The following is an 18791-nucleotide window of genomic DNA, read 5'->3' on the forward strand; positions in this document are numbered from 1 at the left end:
TCTCTGACAAAACCATGCTGCTCCACCCGACCACGACCTATCCTGTCCGATCCTGAACCAAACTTCACATCTGGGTCACATCAAAGCGACTGAACATGGAACTGGAAGACAGCCGGCTGGCACTATGTCTATAAACAATCACAGTGTTCCTCAGCTCTTAGCCACAACATCTACCTCATCACTGTTAGACAAGGGTTTTCACAGCACAGGCCAAATATTGAGGACAATTTTATAATGTGGTTGTTTGTTCGTTTTCAATATAGTGTCCAAAGCTTCATGATTAGTTGTATAAAGAACTGGCGATTATATCAGAGGGAAGAAGAGCAGAGTGGGCAAAACAATAATTATGAGCTATGTTTACAAAATTGTTTGAAATCACTGTTCATTTCAATCTAGTTTTACTCAACACACAAGGGCACAGTGTCTTCAGACTTCTTAATGGTTTACCTGTCTAACAAAAGCAATTCATTAAAAGTGAGAGGCTGCCAATCACACAGCATGATAGTTTAGTCTGGAACATTCTGTAACACAGGCCAACACTTAACTCTCTGTGGCAAGAGGAAACCGACCCTTCTGACTTTTTTTATTAAAGAAGCCTTTTCTGACAGAAGATTCATTTTAGAGTGCTCATCGTGATGTTAATGTTTGGGTGCTCTGCCACTTCTGCGCAAATTCTGTGGGTTCTCTCTTTGAGTCATTCTGAAAAATCATTTAACATTTCCACCGCCATAGCGTTTGAGATTTAATTTACACTTCCTGCTGTCTGTTTTAATGTCACAATGAAATTATGTATAATGCTGGAAACTGAAAGGAAGTCATTAATCAGCACTGCACTCGCTTAAATGGCACTTCTTCATGGCATTAAATAACAAAACCAGTGCGTCATTCTGATAAGCAGCTCAGAGCATGCTTTCTAGCATTGCATGTCAGAGCTTACTCTAGTTAATCTACCATAGCTGAATTCAATCTATTTTATAAATGCATTTAACATCAGACTATTAAATGTGAAAACATTTGCGATCAAGAAATGCATTTCGTTGTTTCTACACTTCTATGTGTCAATGATGAGTTTTAAAGAACTGCCAGCCCATTTTTGTAGGTTTGACAAAAATATTCACCGGTTTAGTCTAGCATCCGTATTATTGCGTGTTTTATGTGGCACTGGCCGGAAGAACTTTCCAAAGCAAAAAGAGGGCACATTCAGAAAGGTACAGGCCTATATGGTCATGTGTCAAGAAGGTTTGTAAAGGAGCTTCCATGTGCGCAAACGTGACCAATGGGCCTCGTTCCAGTTGTACCGTTGAGGTATGAGTTCTTCAGATGTCCTCATTTACAGCCTTTTATTTGCAACTGTGATTCAAGTCAAGTTATAAATACTGTTGGATCACATCACAAAAATGGGTCACCTCTGTTCTGATAGGATTATGAACATGAAAAAACAAATGCTGTATTTATTAAGTATATTATGAAAGGTAGGTGTATTCAATTTCTAAAGGGAGAACAGTCCTATTTTTTATTTAAAAACGTAGTACATTTTCCAAAGCCAAAATAGGCAAATTTCACCAGCTTCACAAGTTAATTTTTTAATTGAGATATATTTATGCCATTTCGCTGTATTTCTGAAACCTTGCATCTCTACATTTCATGATTTTTATTTTTGGCAAGAAGTCATTATCAGTCACCCTTTATGTTCGTCACTTGGTCCTACAAATATCAAACCACTGAATAGTATTAAAAAGCTGACAACGTTTTTAATCATTTAATTTTTTTTTTATTAATTTTCAAAAAAAACAGCAAATTTGGACATCCAACGTTTCAGAAGGACAGTGACGACTTCTGTATTAAAAAAAAATCTGTAACCGGTTGGGTCAGCCAAATTTGGATCTCATAGCAAAATCTGTTGACTCATCCATACACACAATGTCACAATTTGGTTTAATGAAAACATAATGACACCGACCATTGCCAGTTCTGCCTTCATCACTACTTGAAATTCAAAGTTAATTTTATATGCAGCTTGATTAATAGTGACTCAATTTATTTGCATTTTACACTTCATCTCTAATCTTGATGACACCAAAGATATACTATTGAACATTAACCTCTGACCATGTAAACTACATTTCGGTTTATATTCTATTAAAATCCCAGAAAGCTGCAGGCTTCTCCACTGATAAATCTAATCAGCCCCTATCATGGCAAACACTGATGAACAAATAATATTCATTGCCTGAAGTAACTTCATTCTTTAAAAGGACTATCACCTCTGACTGTTGTGTTCCAAACAAACAACTACCAAATGTAGGGTCAATTTTTTATTGGTAACAGACAATACACATCATAAATATGATTTAAAATAAAATATTCAACTTATTTTAGAGGGTAACCAAACCTGGAAAAAGCAATTACATCTTGTTGCTGAAACCATGTTCACTAAATGCACGCGTCCCAGAAGTAAGGCCATCAGTAGTAGCTGTTAAAAAACATTCAGGCCAGGTCAATCATTTTGAAAAACGAGCATAGCCTGCATACATTTCTATTCATTTTTTATTGTGTGTGTCTTGCGACAGGATCCAGGCACAGAGAAATTACCTCTGACCCAGGTTTTAGCAAGGGGTCACTATACCCCCCTGTTATAGCCACTAGAGACACTGACAGCCTCCAGTGGGCAAGCATAGGAGGGAATCTCACTGGGAAAGACACTAAACATCTTAAATTATCAACCACTCACCTATAAATTTGACTTGAGTCCTAGTTCTTTCTTAACCTGCACAAAAAAAGACAAATGAGATTAAAGGATATAAAAATGTGAAAAATTAACATGGCTAAATAAAAATGTGTCTCCCGACAGGATCCGAAGCAAGGAATAGTATGCCTGTACTTCAGGTTTTTGAGAGAATTCATCTAACCCCCGTGTTACTCATCTAAGACATAACAGGTCTAACATGGGCGACAAGGGGTCATATGACAAAATTTGAAACCAACTTAATACCACTTACAAGTTAATTGGTTAGAGAATGATTCTACAGCATGAGTGACTCATGAACCACATACATGCGAGTCTAGACTGAAAATAAATAAAATAAAAATATCTTTACCTTTTACTACTTTAAAGGATTAGAGTTTGCAGTCATCCACCAAGGCATCCAAATCACTCAAAGTACATGTCCCGATGGTAAACGCATCAATAGAATCTGTTTAAAAAAAGGGAAGATCTCATTTAGGCAAGGTTACAAGTGATTAAAGTGAGCATAGCCTGAAGAGGTTTCCATCTATATTTCATTCTGTATGTGTGTGTCTTGCGACAGGATCCAGGCGCAGAGAAATTACCTCTGACCCAGGTTTTAGCAAGGGGTCACTATACCCCCCTGTCATGGCCACTAGAGACACTGACAGCCTCCAGTGGGCAAAGCATAGGAGGGATCTTAAATGATCAACAACTCACCTGAACAAGTTACTGCAGTCCTCACTTTTTGTTTACCTGCACAAAAGAATAGACGGGTGAGATTTATGGATCAAAAAATTCCCAACTTAAAACGATTAAATGTGTCTCCCGACAGGATCCGAAGCAAGGAATAGTATGCCTGTACTTCAGGTTTTTGAGAGAATTCATCTAACCCCCGTGTTACTCATCTAAGACATAGCAGGTCCAACATGGGCGATAAGGGGACATCAGACAATATTAGAAACTAACTAAATACCACTTACAAGTTAAATGGTTAGAAAATGATTTTACAGCATGAGTGACTGATGAAGCACATGCGAGTCTAGACTAAAAAAAAAAAAAATTACCTTTTCACAACTTGAAAGTATTACATTTTGCACGGTCATCTGCCAAGGCATCCCGATTACAGAATGTACATGTCCCAATGGTAAACCTGTCAAAATAAAAAAGGAGATCTCATGGAGGCAAGGTTACACAAAATGAACATTGCCTGCATAGGCTTCCATCCATATTTCATTCTGTATATGTGTATCTTGCGACAGGATCCAGGCACAGAGAAATTACCTCTGACCCAGGTTTTAGCAAGGGTCACTATACCCCCCTGTTATAGCCACTAGAGACACTGACAGCCTCCAGTGGGCAAGCATAGGAGGGAATCTCACTGAGATTAGCTGTGATTGAGGACGACAATAAATATCTTAAATTACCAACCACTCACCTAAACAAATGACTGCAGTCCTCAGTTTCACTGCCAGTTGTTACCTGCAAAAGAGGAAAAACAGATGAGAGGACTTTACCGATTACCTTAACAATGTTAAATGATTACAAAGAAAATTATTTCTCCTGACAGGGTCCGAAGCAAGGAATAGTAAGCCAGTACTTCCGGTTTTCGAGATCATTTTACTACCCCCACCATTTTACTCAACGAAGACAGTTTTAAATGGGTGATAAAGGGGCTATTAAAAAATATAAGACTCTTGAAAATCACTTACAAGGTGATGGTCTGAGGATGACTAGACTACAGTTTGACTATGACCTCAAGTCATTAACCACGTGGGAGTCTAAATGTAAACGTAAAAAGATTAATCACACCTACACTTTAAAGCATTTATTACAACTTTTCACAAGGTCGAAGTTTCTTTCTGTGAGGATCTAACAAAAACGATTCACCTTATTTTAAGTTTCAGAGAATGCACATGGTTCTGATATAAACTCATTTAAAATATATATATTAGGTTTCTTACCTTCGTAATAAGGACATTATAGTAAGTGATTCGATTTAGATTAGCCAGGGGGTTCAGATGACCAACCTAAACCAATACAAACAGAAAAGTTTTAAAACATCATACAGGCCGCAGCCTCAACACGTGCAGAAAAGATGGCAAGTTATACAAAGGCCTTTAATTTACACACTACAGCATAAAACACAATTACAGTAACTACAATTATGTTTGATTATGATATAATAATCCAAAGGCAATACCACTTTTTTGACGAGTAAATTACAACTTTTCTGCACTTTCTTGGCATTTAGAGAAATTGTAAACGCTCAATAAACTAGACAGGATATTTACTAAATAGCGTGCAAATATGTACAACATGCTAATTATTACAACCATAACTTAGATATGAAAGTAATTAAATAAACGTGGAAATGTTCTCACTCACCTAAACTCATGCTGATACCGTTCATGCTATCCGCTACAATGCAAGAAAGGGAAGAGAATGAACTGAACACGTGTGCTCGGTAAAAGGAATTCTGGGAAATTTAAAGAGGCAGGTTCCTGCGGTGAAATGAATGAATGACTGATAAAATACCGTGCGAATAATTTCAATAAATAATTAATGTTTTATTTAGTTTACAGACTGCGTTGAAGCTACATCTTATTTTCAGGCAATGCTCGGGAATTTCAGTGATTATTTACAGGGACACATTTTAAATGAACGTGTTTCAATTTCTATTGGTGAGTCGAGCTGTCAATCAACCTGAAAAGCGTTTCGTGTCGTAGGCACCAATCGCACCAATCCCGGCTCAGTGGGCGGGGTTTGACCGCTAATCCAGGATGTAAGTGTGTCGTATAGTACGTTAAACTGGCAAAGATGTTTACAATAAATACATTCGGCATTTTATTTTCAGTTACAGTGACAATGAGCGAAAAGACTAGATGAAAGCCGTAGACGTTTATATCTCGTTTTGATTGCACTGTGCACGAGCATTGGGGATTGAATGGTCATTGATTGCTGTCCTCGGTGGGGATTGCAGCTTGGCCTGTCAGACTTCTCCTATTACAAGCATGTTTATTTCATAAAGATGACAACGAGAGGCACCTCATAAACTAAATGACTGTCAGAAATATCGCCTCCATTTGTAATATGGTGAGTATAAGTCTGAGTAGCGTGCTGGTTAGCTCTTACGTAACGATGATGATGATGATGATGTTGATGTTGATGGTACGATGGGTTCATTTACAGTCAGGTGCATGACCTCATTTATAAGATGCTGTATCTATGAGTCATCTCTATATAATAATACATCTGCAATTACTAGAGTATTTACATGCTAGGCTAAAAAACTGAGCCAACAAAAATGTGCTGTATTAAATGGAGAGACTAGCAATATTAGTGATGCCCCCTTGATGTTCATATCTTGGTTGTAACCTTTGTATGTGGAATCTAAGATGTTACATTTATAAAGGGAAATTTTACAAAGTGGTACAAAGAACTGTGTTTTAAAGGCCTCTTGAGTCTTGATCAGAAATGTTAGTGAGGTGCCTTCTAAAAAGTCAAGATGGTATTGTATATTCCCAAGTATTCTTGAAAAAGCAAGTTTTGGGCTGCTTAAACACAACCACTGTGATCACAGCATAGTACAGTTTAGAAGAAAAAAGAAATCTTAATATATACACATTTCACACTTTTCCGAAATTGTGCATAATCCAGAAAAAAAGGTTTTAACACTTATGTTGGCTAATGACGTAATATCCGTTTGAAGGTTTTGAAATGGCTAATATAAGCATAAGGAGTTCTGCTTGAAGATTTTAGGAATATTTCAATCAATGTCTAAAATCTTAAATCATTATTAATTGTTGACCCCTCAGGTGGTGTGTCAGCACGGACTAGATGTGGTCAGGAATATGTTTAGTGAATTATTGCCGGCATGAGTGGGTTAAGGGCTTAACGTTTGACCGCTGTTTAGTACAAGTTATATAACCAGTGGATAGATAGGGTTCATTTGTTAATATGTGTGTTTTTGAGCCACATTCTGTAGTGGCTCATTGACCACGGGTTCAAGACAAGCTGATGAAATCTGCTCTTTTAAGTCTTACATGTACGGTCATGCTTAAATGACTGCAATAAGTGTGTATTTGGTGTGCACAATTGCAAACCTGCATTAGGCTTTACCTTTACTCTTTTTGAAGAACATGGATCTATGTTCTGCACTTCTGGTTGGGAACATTTGTTCATTATCTGGGCTTCTGTATAACAGCATTCGTCTTTTTCATGTCCTTTTTTGAGAACACGCATCTATTACCTGTGTTTCAGCTTGAGAACATATTCCATATAATTGGGATTCAAGAAATGCATCAGTCTTGCAACTACTGTCCGTCCACTTTCTCTGTGTTTAGTCTTTAGTTCTGTCTGAAATTCATATAGATGATTGAATGTTACTCTGAAGTGTATGTTTGTACTTATGTGAATGCCCATTTAACTGCTCCGGCAGATTTCTAAGCAAAAAATAATTGTCTTTGTGGACAAAGAGAAAATGACCCCTATTTAAAGTCAAACATTACCAAAAGTATCTTGACATTGTTTTGACAACATAATTCCATGCCGTTTTTCAAGTCCTTTGACCTCAGAGCATCTGATAGCTCTCATGAAGGAAAGTGGACCATTACATACCTGTTGTTCATTTTTATGGCCTAAATGTTCAGGTTAAGTCCATCGCACACAAAGCAGTATTTATATTGCAATGGGCAGTACAGGTCTATTAGTGCCAGATATAAAGGATACTGTGGATTCATATTTCCATGAGATAAAAAGCATGCTGTCTTACCTGGGTCAGTAACACTAGACTAGACTTCACAATGCACTGATGCTGATTGCGACTATTTCTGTCTTTCAACTGTCAGTCAAGGTTTTGACTCCTCTGGTTTGCGTCTTTGATCTCCATCTCGCATCTGAAATGATGTAATTGTGGCCTGCTTTTTGTTCATTCTTCAAAGATACTCAAGGTCTTAGGTTCAGATGTAATAGTCAGACATTTACTGGCATTTTACAGTTCCATGACATTCTGGATTGATTTACGTTTTAAAAAGAGAAACATTTCATTAGATGACCTTTTACTTTTTCCTACTATAGACGGTTTCAAAGCAACAACATAAACAAACAAACATTACTGTGTGCATGTACACTTAACCAAACTTAACTTGTGGTGCACATCCGCAAAAAAAGAGTCCCTGTAGATTATTTCTGAAAACAAGCTAAACAATAAAATTAGATAGCAGGTAAAAAGTATGTCAAGTATTATTTTGGGTTACTAGTAGAAGAACCATTACTTGGCTATGCTTAAATGCGACTAAGTTACACAACCTATTCAACAAATTGTTTATTTAATCAAATTGACAAAAATAATTCAACAAATTTAATACAATTATTATGGAATAAAATATGAAAATAATATGATGTTGATATAAATTGGGGAAATTATAAATGGTTATATAATTATATTTTAAGCCACTAGCTAGACCGATCAACAAACACAGATCGTAAGTTAACTTCGGGCCTGCCTTGCGCTTGCATCTGACGAAACCGGCTTTAGGCGCACGATAATTCGTCGCAATGCAACTAAATACTATTAAAAACGATCTGGCTGCGATATGCAGTGTGTCGTTTTTATGCGTAGCTTCTCCGTGTAACACGGCTCTGGGATCAGTATGAGATGCTAGTCGATCTTAAAGCAGTGCGAGTTTGAGTCGTTTACAATGTGCATTTGAAAAAGCAATACCTGTCAAACATGATCATTATAAATATATTTTATTATCATTAAAATACCTGATGAGGCTTGAGTAACAGTGATATAAAGATGTCGATAGTCATTCCTAGATTCTAGAACATGTTATGGTCTTCTTCTGTAGTGCGTATTTGGAGATTCCGCACGAGAGCGGCTTTCAGGTGCAGCAGCATTTTCCCCTACGTCACTCAAAAGCTGTGCATAAATCACGTGATATTTATCATCGGTTTATCGCGACAGCCCTACCATCTATATAAAACTTAACAGCATGTTAGCCGTGTTTATCGTATGTCAAGCACTTCAATAAATTGTGGATAATGTACATCCAGCTGGTTGTTATCACAGAATATACTCGGGGCGGGTCGATCAGGACCTGACATGAAGCAGACTTTTACACGAGTCAGAATAAAGTATTTCATTGACTCGTGTAATAAAATCAGTTGGTTTTCATAGACTGGCATATTTTTAATGTTAAGACTATCAACTAGGATTCAGTAAAATATAAACAGATGGTTCAAAATAATCGTAACAATTTCATTCTCTGAGCAATTTTATGTCACGTCCATAACGCTGGAATTGCCAAGCTGTGTTTGTGCTGGGGCTGTCACGATTATCAAATAATTGTTATAATGGCGATTAATTGTCTATTTTAAGGATTTGACAATATAACTATTAATAACATATATTTTATCCAATGAAGGAAAGATATATTTAAGAACTGTGAAAATTGTGTAAATGAATAATATTATTTACTATAGATTGACCTTAACAGAGAAGACTGTATTGAGCACAAAAATATGAGGGTCTTGCAGTGTAGATTCAACAAGTCTGGAAACTAAAATTAACCAAAACATACAAAGCTAACACAACTCAAAATGATGGAAAAATGTCATTTGAATATAACAGTGGGTGCAGATCAAGGTCAGTGGATGTAAAATGCACTTATTGCAATTATTCACAATAATTGCGGTTGACATAACAGCGATAACGTCAAATTATTGCGATGAGACGATTATTTAATAATTGTGACAGCCCTAATGTGTGTGCAATACGTCTCAAAGGTGAAGTATGGTAATCAGTATTTTATGTAAAATGGCGAAGAATAACTACTCTCTATCTGTCTTTTTCTCTTCACAGGGCACCAATGCCTCTGCTCTGGAGAAAGACATTGGTCCAGAGCAGTTTCCCATTAATGAACACTACTTTGGATTGGTCAATGTAAGTCCATATCATATCGTACCATATCAATTCTTTACTCTTATTGGATGGATGTGCCCATTTTATAATCATTTGTTTTTTATTACTACAAGGAGCCCTTTATTGATACTAACATAATAAACAGATGACGGTTCACGTCTTGTCTTTCCACATTGTTGTGGGAACTAAGTTGTTTATTTATAGTCCTCTGCCAAAATACATTAGCATTTCATTTTTGCTGGAGGGCAGGTCAGCTTGACTAAGCAGATTGTATTGCTGAATCCATTACCTGCAGATGATATGAATAATGAATAGTGTCCTGTTTAGTTTTGCCAGAGGAGCAACCATCACATGCGTAAAACAGAAGCTTAAAATTCACTGAATTGTCTGGAGATTCACAGAAATTAGGTCACGATTATTAATATTTTTATTGCAACTTGTTTTGAGTCGAAGGAGAAATATGCTGAGTGTAATAAGAATTGCAAGAGGGAATCTCACATCACAAAGCAATAAGTTATTTTATGAGTGTTTGTGCTTGGTGTTGGAATGGTGCACTGTGTACATGTGTCAGTCCATCTTTGTGCCATAGTTGTTACTTTTTGAAGATGAAAACATTTATTCTTCTATTAAATCGTGACTGATGAACAGCTGTGCCTAATAAAAAGAGATATTTTCATCTCTCAAATGCAATAAAGCTCCAAAGTCAAAACCAGTGTCAGGATAAATGCTCAGAAAAAGGCCTTTGAAACCAAAACAATGTCCCACTGTCAAGACAACAGCAAGTGCTTTTGTTGTGGCCTGCGTGGGTCACGTTTTTAAAAAGCATTTGATCCCACCATTATTTGATTTCAGCCCTTTGATTTCCTTTTAGCGCTGAGGAGTAAGTCTCTTTGATATTCCTGTACTTCCACATTTGGTCGGGATCTCTGCGTTGGTTTCACCCACGCTCGCTTCTTCACTGGCATGCCTCAAGCATGCGATGTTCCCGATTTTTATCTCTCAATTTCATAAATCAATTTTAATAGCGTCTTTTCCAAGTATCTTATGTTGGTTTACAACTGATCCGCTTAACGGTAAATCTCTCTCCCTTTCTGCAGTTTGGAAACACGTGTTACTGTAACTCAGTGTTGCAGGCCCTGTATTTCTGCCGGCCGTTCAGGGAGAATGTGTTGGCGTATAAAGTCCAGCAGAAGAAGAAGGAAAACCTTCTCACGTGTCTGGCAGACCTCTTCCATAGCATCGCCACGCAGAAGAAAAAGGTTGGGGTGATCCCTCCTAAGAAGTTCATCTCACGTCTGCGGAAGGAAAACGGTGAGGGTACTTGGGGTTCAACTGGTCAGCACTGGCCAGCTAAAGTAGTTTTTTACAGTTAAACGATAGAAACCACACAATTATGCGGGCAATAAAATAAATGTTTTTTTATTGCAAATGTTCTGCGTTTTAAGGGGATAGTTCTTTATAATAAATAATAAAAATAACATTAATAATATTGGGACAAAAATAAATTAATATAGTTTAGCGTCATCAATATTCTACCAAATATTTTTTTTAATATTGACTGAAGTGTTGGTTTAGAATTACAAGTAAATGATAACAAACTTTTAACTTTTGAGTGAACCATCCCTGGAATATTGGGGAATGACATTTTCCATGTTTTGTTGGCTGAACGATTGATACTCTGTTACACAGGAGTAAAACAATATTGAGTTTGTACACGTCAAATGAAAAAATGGCCATTTGTTTCCAACTAACTTGTCAGTCAACACAAAACTGCTAGACTGTCCTCAGCTAAGCTCTGAATGTTACACATATGTGCTGAAAACCTGTGGATAATGTCAAGTCTGTTCTTCATGTATGTAATTGAGCAACTTCATGAAGGCAAAAGTTGATTGATAGTAAAGATTTTATCATGCTAGCATGAGCTCATAGTAATCTGTATGGAATATGTGAAAATGAGACAGTTATCCTCTGTGTCATATGCTGAATGAGAAGCAGGTGTAAGAGATCAGGTGTGTGTGCGTGCTTGTGTGAGGGAGGGATCATATGTAGTATAAAAGGGGATTTGTTTCTCTGTCTCATTCCTGCAATGAATTAACAATACAGACCTCTATAAGAGAGACTTCACTTCATCCCACACTCACACACAACCGAATGTATGATCACACATGCTGTGTGTGACTACAGTTCCAAATAAAATACCTCTAGTAAACAACATTTTCTTCTTTACTTGTCATGATTATGACTCGTATATTCTGCAGAGTCACAAATATAATGGCTTCGGTATCATGTGAGTAGCTAATATTGCACTCTCCCTACAGACCTGTTTGATAACTACATGCAACAGGACGCCCATGAGTTCCTGAACTACCTGCTGAATACGGTGGCTGACATCCTGCAAGAAGAGAAGAAACAGGAGAAACAGAACGGACGGCTGAAGAACAATGGCACTGCCATCTCTGCGGAAACCGAGCCAGAACCGAACAAGGCCGAGCCCACCTGGGTTTACGATATCTTCCAGGGCACGCTGACCAATGAGACACGCTGTCTTAACTGTGAGACGGTATGTGTGTTGTGTTTAATAGCATTTACCTCAAACTCACAGTAAATATCAATTTTGTTGATATATTTCATTTATTCAATATTAGCACTTAAAAATTAAATGATATATTATTTGTTTTAATGAACGCCGTTTATTTCTTATGGTCTTTTTTATTTGACACTGAACCGATCACTTAAAGCCACAATATGCAATAATTTTGTTATGAAATATCCAAAAATCACTTAAACAGTGTGGTATATTTTATGCAGTTGTGTACTTGCCTATCCCAAATGTTCTCAAGAGTGTGCAAATCCAGAGGAATTCCCATTTTAAATAATGGCCGTCCCTTGTCTATCTTGTATTTGTCGCATATCAGTGCCTTGATATCCGCTGCTACGTACTACCCTCAGTTTCAGGTTTTAGAAACTATGGCAACACGCAAACGCGGAAGCAGTTATACATCATCTGTGACGCAGCATCTGTTGTTCTGTTATTATGGATCACAATTACTCTTTGGTGAGAAAAGGAAACCCCAAAATGCGTAAACGTAGTTTACTAGTTTACTAAACGATGACTGTTTTAAACACGTAAAACTGTGTAGCATTACGTTACCAAATCAATTTAGCATTACATTCCACGTTTCTTGCAAGCAAATTCATTACGATGACGTAAAATTAAATTCATTCATTACCTCGTCCATGAGCATGATGGGCGATCTCCATACGCCTCTGGATGGTGAAAACGACATGTCTCGTAATTCCACTCTCCTACACAACGTCATTTAGCTTTGCCTTTTGTTGTTGTTTCGAACGTGCACTATCTAGTGGTCCAAATGTACAGATTGTGGCTTTAAAGGGGCAGTCTACCCCGAAATGATTTTTTTTTATCATTTACTCACCCTCGTGGCATTCCAAACCCGTATAAGGAAGAACACAAAAGAAGATAAACAACATTGGACCCCATTTACTTCCATTGTATGGACACAAAATCACTGATGCATTTCTCAAAACATCTTCTTTTGTGTTCTCCAGAAGAGAGATTTATATACATGTTTTGACCCACATGAGGGTGAATAATTCATTTTCATTTTATGTAAGGTGAACGATCCCATTTAGGTGCAGGCAAGAACAAGGGGGGGGGGGTTGATGAGTTAATGTTTAATGTTTGAACTAACATCTAATAGTTATTTAACAAATTTCCATATAGATTAGCTGAGAAAGAAGCTGAACTAAATCCAAAAAAACATAATCAAACTTATTGAAAGACACAATCATATTTCACACAAGAGGACTTTGGTTTATCCGTAATAACAAGAAGATTGCTTACAGCAGGGGACAAATTTGTTGCAAAGGATTTGATGAGTTACGATTTTTCATTTGTTCATAAAAGCACACAGAACGGTCTTATAAAACCGCATTTAGCCAATCATCTTCCACCTGAGGAAAGAAACCACTGTATCATTTGCCCCACTTTTCAGTTATCTGTTGATTAACCTACTTTTTTCTACATGAACACACAGTCGCTCCCTGCGGTCAGCTACTTGAGTGCTAACACACGCATTACACTCACATGTCCTCACTCACATCTTTGTGTCATTTACTGTAAAAGCCCCGCCAGGACAGAGAAAGTCAGGTCAACAGAGTGCAACCCGTGTCCGTAAGAAGGGGGTCATCTAGACGCCTGATAAACATCTCTGAAGAAATGAGTTCCCGGTAACTCTGACCTTAGAAGACTGACTCTTTAACTAGAATTGCAGGTCTGAAGAGGTTTGAGAACGAGGTGAAGGGTTTGCTGTTTGCACGTCTTACAGGATCTGTCCCGAAATGACCTACGCAGGTTTTCTCGTCTGCATGTGAAAAGCTTGTGAACTCGCATCCCCTTACTTTTTTTTATAGGTCAGTAGCAAAGACGAAGACTTCTTGGATTTGTCTGTAGATGTTGAGCAGAACACTTCAATAACACACTGTCTCAGGTACACACATACGTACACAAACCATACTCCACATTATTAGTCCTTCAGATATGTTTTGTGTGTTTAATATAGTCATTGTGTTTTTGTCTGATGGCTTTTATAGGGACTTCAGTAATACAGAGACCCTGTGCAGTGAGTATAAATACTACTGTGAGATGTGCTGTAGCAAACAAGAGGCACAGAAACGGTCAGTATGAGCAGATCTGTGTTTCATATGCTGTGATACTGCGTAGTTGTATCTAAAATGTAAACTAAAATTTAAGGGGACGCTTCACCCGAAGAATATTCTGTCATCAGTTATTCAAATACTCTATATGACTCTTTTATCTGTGAAAGACAAAAGAAGATATTTTGAGAAATGTCTCGGTGGTTTTGTGTCCATTCAATGGAGTCCCAAATTGTTTAGTTACCAACATTTTTCAGAATAACATCTTCTGTGTTCTTGCATAGGAAAATAAGTACACACAGATTAGGATTTTTTGTATCCCTTCAAGCAAAAACTGAATGTAATTATACATATACGGTTACACATCCATGTGGCAGTGAACATGTGCTTAAGTGTTTTCTTTGACCTGTGTGCTCGTGTGTGTTGCAGCATGCGTGTAAAGAAGCTTCCTATGATTTTGGCGCTACATTTAAAGCGGTTTAAGTACATGGAGCAGCTGCATCGCTACACTAAACTGAGCTATCGGGTGGTGTTTCCGCTGGAGCTCCGCCTCTTCAACACCTCCGTAGATGCCGTCAACCTCGACCGCATGTACGACCTCGTCGCTGTGGTGGTCCACTGTGGCAGGTATGAGAACTTTCAAAGTACAGCATGCCTTGAGGTGCATGTGTTTTATAAATATAAAGTTAAGTGTAAAAGCAGCTTCAGTCTCAACACACTGTGGAGGGATCGATGAATACTACGATCAGGGTTGACAGCTTTTTGTAAAAACTACCTGCGCAATGGCCAATCAAGCTCGCCCAAAAAATAGCTCAAACGCCACAACTCAAAAATCTCCACACTTATACATAAAATATATATTTTACAATCACTGTTATGCACTAGACACTTCAGTCAATGAAAATAATTGTATAGCAATAATCATTGTCATAATATATTTACAAGATATAAGAATACAATTATTTTACCTTGAGATTTACAGCTGATGAACAAAATCCTATAGGAAATGTGCCATCCTTCTTAGAACTATTTGAATGAACTTTTCACTGATTTATTGTCCAATTCAGATTTATTATTTTATTAATTATTTATTATTAATTCAATATACATTTGATGGGGTAAAAACACATTTGGGTTAACTACATTTATAAATATGTCACATTTCAACCAGTAGAATAAGAAAATAAGGCGGAATCGGTTTAAAAGTAACCCGCGGAGGTTGCAACCCTGACTACGGTGTGAATTAATAAGCCTGAGAACACTATGGGAAATAATTATGTTCTTTTTAAAAATAACAATGAATGATATTTTATTTTAACTGCTATACTGAGATTTTTATTTCTGAGCCTGTTAGGAATTAACAAAGATTGGATCATGAAGTTAAACATTGGAATCTATAATATATAAATTTTTTAATTAACATTTGATTTCCATGAAGGAATATTGTTGCTGTGCTTTCAAAACCTTGTATGTCCAGGTTTGATGTTTTTCAGGTAATGTAAAAAAATCTCTTTATTTATTTATTACATACAAAGTAGTTTTTAATTCTTAATTTTGTTAGATGTTTGCAAAACCCAGTGACAAACAAAGGATGACTAATAATAATGATTTATGGCAAAATACAATTCATAAAATATGAAGATGCAAGGTTTCAGAAGGACAGCGGCGAAATATTTCATAACATGTAAAATATAGAATGTTATCTTTAAAAACTAATCTGGCATTTAATGAATGCTGACACTTTTACAGCTCCTGACATTTTGTGACAATGTCTGTATGTGTTTGTAATAGTGGGCCGAACAGAGGGCATTACATCACCATTGTCAAGAGTCATGGCTTCTGGTTGCTGTTTGATGATGACATCGTGGAGGTATGCACCTTAACGTTAGACACGGTCTTAACTGTCCTGCACACAGACAAAATAGTTTCCCTCATCATTTCTTATTCTACCCATCCTAGAAAATTGATGCACAGGCGATAGAAGAGTTCTACGGTTTGACCTCTGACATCTCCAAGAACTCTGAGTCAGGATACATCCTGTTCTATCAATCCAGAGAATGAAGGAACCAAGCGGGAAATCGATTAAAGGAGGAAACGAGAGCATCAAAAGGAAAGGGGCACACATGACAAATTCCTTTCTCATATCCCTTCTCCTTTACTCATTTCACACTCAGGGTCTCCAGTTTATACTGGGTGCCAAAGGCCCTCTGTAATTTGCCAATATGACAATTCCTAGAATTCCCCTTTCCTGTTGCATTCTGGGAAATATACATCTTTGAATCTGACCCCAAGTCAGTCACCTGCATCTGGAAGGCACTTTATAAACAAAAAGAACAATAACACAAAAGTAACACGTAACCACAATATTTAACTACAGTACTCGTCGAAACTTGAAGGAATTAAACGCTACAACAGGAGCAAGGCAAAAGCACTCCTAACAGACTTGGTACAAGAATCACTATTTCAGATCATTCAGTGCCCAGGAAAGTGCCTGTCATCCTGGGTACATGTAACAAAGGAAGATGGTTTATTTCTGGATCCCTTGCTTTGGGCTAGCGATCAGAGACCCGGTTTAGAATCACCATGTTTCTGTACTGTGACGCACACCCTTCGGTTTTCTTAATCCGTGACAGTCTTACAAAGATTCTGAAACACCTTCAGTAGCTGATGCATCTTTATCAGCCTATGGGCTGCATGCACTGTGTGCTTGGTTTGGATTGAAGTATGTTGTGGGAATTGTTGACTGGGAGCGTGTTATGTGATTGAATGTTTAGCGAGTTTATTTGTTTTGCAGAGATTCAAAAGTATGTGTGTGTGAGCGTTTGGACAGTAAACGCAGAATGCTGCTCTCCAATGACTTCACAAAGAAATAGACCGTGCAACCAATTAGAGAGTTTGAAGTGACTGAAGTTGTTTGCCTCACATCTTTTCAAAGAAGAGTCCTATTGATGGCTTGTTCTCTTCCGGTAACAATGAAAAAGCACATTGTTGTCCAAATGCTGCTTCTCTCTCCTACAGGCTTTCATTCTTTCGTTCTTATCTAACACTGTTGTTATCTAACTTCCATTGTAGGTAATGGCCTTACATTGAAGTGTGCTTTAGGAACCCCGCAGTTGGCTTTGGTTGAGGTTTTCTGGTTGAGTCTAGCTCTGTTCTTGTCTTGTGTGCAGAAATCTGCCAATAGCCAAACTGGCTTCCCAGCCTGCTTCTATTGGGTTTAGTTTCAGATGATGTCATTTAGTTGACAACTTCAGTTCAAGTTCATGATCCTTGATAAATAAGAGTACAGTAGAATTAAATTATTATTTTTGTTGAAACCTAGTGTATGTACATTTTTGTGTTGGGTGGCCAGATGTCTGTTCAAATAATTTAATAGAAACAAGGTTCGCTTTTATTTTCACATTACTAATATATTGTACGCATCTCTTTAAAGGAATAGTTCACCCCAAAACAAAACTTTTTAAGTTTAAACTATATTTAAATGCCATATTGTTATCTTAAAAGGTGGTCAAAATAGTCCATCATCTCTCAATCCTTAATAAAATGATGATAAATGAAAATTCTGGCTTCATTAACTTATTCATAAACTTTAAAAAAGTGTTTGTTTTGTTAAACACAAAGAACGATATTTTCAAAAATGTGTAAAGGCTGTATCATTTCTGGGGCACCATTGACTACTATAGTAGCAGTCAATAGTTCCCTAGGACCATTTTGTTATAAATATTCTTCCAAATGTCTTTCTTTGTTTAATCAGAACAGTGACATTTACACAGAATTTTCATTTTTGGGTGAACTATCCCTTTAAAGAAATCCACATAACTCTACTTGGTTAATAAATGTCTTCTGATACGTTTGTAAGAGAAAATAAGGAACGTTTTGTTTAGCGAAATTACAAAATGCAAACAAATATTTCGGCAGGTTTTTCGATCACTGGTCAAGAGCTGGGAGAACCAATGAGATTTAAAGTTACAGTATCAATGTGCTTTGTATTACTATAAAAAAAATTAAGTAAAGAGATTCATTTATATCTGGGATGAAATGAGGGTGAGTAAACAACTATTCTTTGGGGGGGTGAACTATTCTTTCACCTGACATCAGATTTTCTCATTCCTTTATTAGGAGAGACTTGAAATGGAAGAGCAGGAGGCGTGACATTATCGTAATGCAGACAGTAAACCACAGCTTTGGATTTCATCACAGGATACGCTTAAACATGACCGTTGAGATAAGAACGCCCCCAATTATTTAAACATTCTGATAGGGATGGCATTTATTTGAAAGGGCTTTTACCATTTAAGAGTATTTTATTGTCAGGAGGAACTATGAAGAATTTGATGCGGCCTGACAAGAAGGGAAAAGCTCTTTAAGGTGCAATGCAGGGAAACAATGAACATTCCGCACTATGATGGTCTAATTTTAATTGTATTCATTTTTTTTAATACACTAGCAACCAATTTGTAT

General features: G+C 37.1%; 1 protein-coding gene, 1 long non-coding RNA gene and 5 other non-coding genes across 7 annotated transcripts; 1 reads left to right on the forward strand and 6 right to left on the reverse strand.

The window, feature by feature from the left end:
* Positions 1-2302: 2302 nt before the first annotated feature.
* LOC130434422 (uncharacterized) lies at positions 2303-5186 on the reverse strand. Its single transcript, XR_008908676.1, has 9 exons — positions 5114-5186; positions 4690-4755; positions 4438-4506; positions 4164-4207; positions 3793-3878; positions 3446-3481; positions 3099-3194; positions 2732-2767; positions 2303-2473 (listed from the first exon to the last, which is right to left on the reverse strand). It is a non-coding gene; the product is annotated as an uncharacterized LOC130434422 (long non-coding RNA).
* On the reverse strand, positions 2553-2672 carry LOC130434995 (small nucleolar RNA SNORA26). Its single transcript, XR_008908764.1, has one exon. It is a non-coding gene; the product is annotated as a small nucleolar RNA SNORA26 (small nucleolar RNA).
* LOC130434993 (small nucleolar RNA SNORA26) lies at positions 2834-2953 on the reverse strand. Its single transcript, XR_008908762.1, has one exon. It is a non-coding gene; the product is annotated as a small nucleolar RNA SNORA26 (small nucleolar RNA).
* On the reverse strand, positions 3291-3410 carry LOC130434996 (small nucleolar RNA SNORA26). The gene has a single exon (XR_008908765.1). It is a non-coding gene; the product is annotated as a small nucleolar RNA SNORA26 (small nucleolar RNA).
* On the reverse strand, positions 3543-3662 carry LOC130434997 (small nucleolar RNA SNORA26). The gene has a single exon (XR_008908766.1). It is a non-coding gene; the product is annotated as a small nucleolar RNA SNORA26 (small nucleolar RNA).
* On the reverse strand, positions 3970-4088 carry LOC130434992 (small nucleolar RNA SNORA26). The gene has a single exon (XR_008908761.1). It is a non-coding gene; the product is annotated as a small nucleolar RNA SNORA26 (small nucleolar RNA).
* Positions 5187-5501: 315 nt separating the features above from the next.
* Positions 5502-17647, forward strand: usp46 (ubiquitin specific peptidase 46). Its single transcript, XM_056765093.1, has 9 exons — positions 5502-5821; positions 9594-9674; positions 10751-10964; positions 11972-12213; positions 14088-14164; positions 14268-14351; positions 14760-14957; positions 16122-16200; positions 16290-17647. Exons 1-9 carry the CDS (start codon positions 5786-5788, stop codon positions 16389-16391), a joined length of 1113 nt encoding a protein of 370 aa, XP_056621071.1. The 5' UTR covers positions 5502-5785; the 3' UTR covers positions 16392-17647.
* The last annotated feature ends 1144 nt before the right edge of the window (positions 17648-18791 follow it).

Source organism: Triplophysa dalaica, chromosome 13 (genome assembly GCF_015846415.1).
Source record: "Triplophysa dalaica isolate WHDGS20190420 chromosome 13, ASM1584641v1, whole genome shotgun sequence".
Classification (NCBI taxonomy): domain Eukaryota; kingdom Metazoa; phylum Chordata; class Actinopteri; order Cypriniformes; family Nemacheilidae; genus Triplophysa; species Triplophysa dalaica.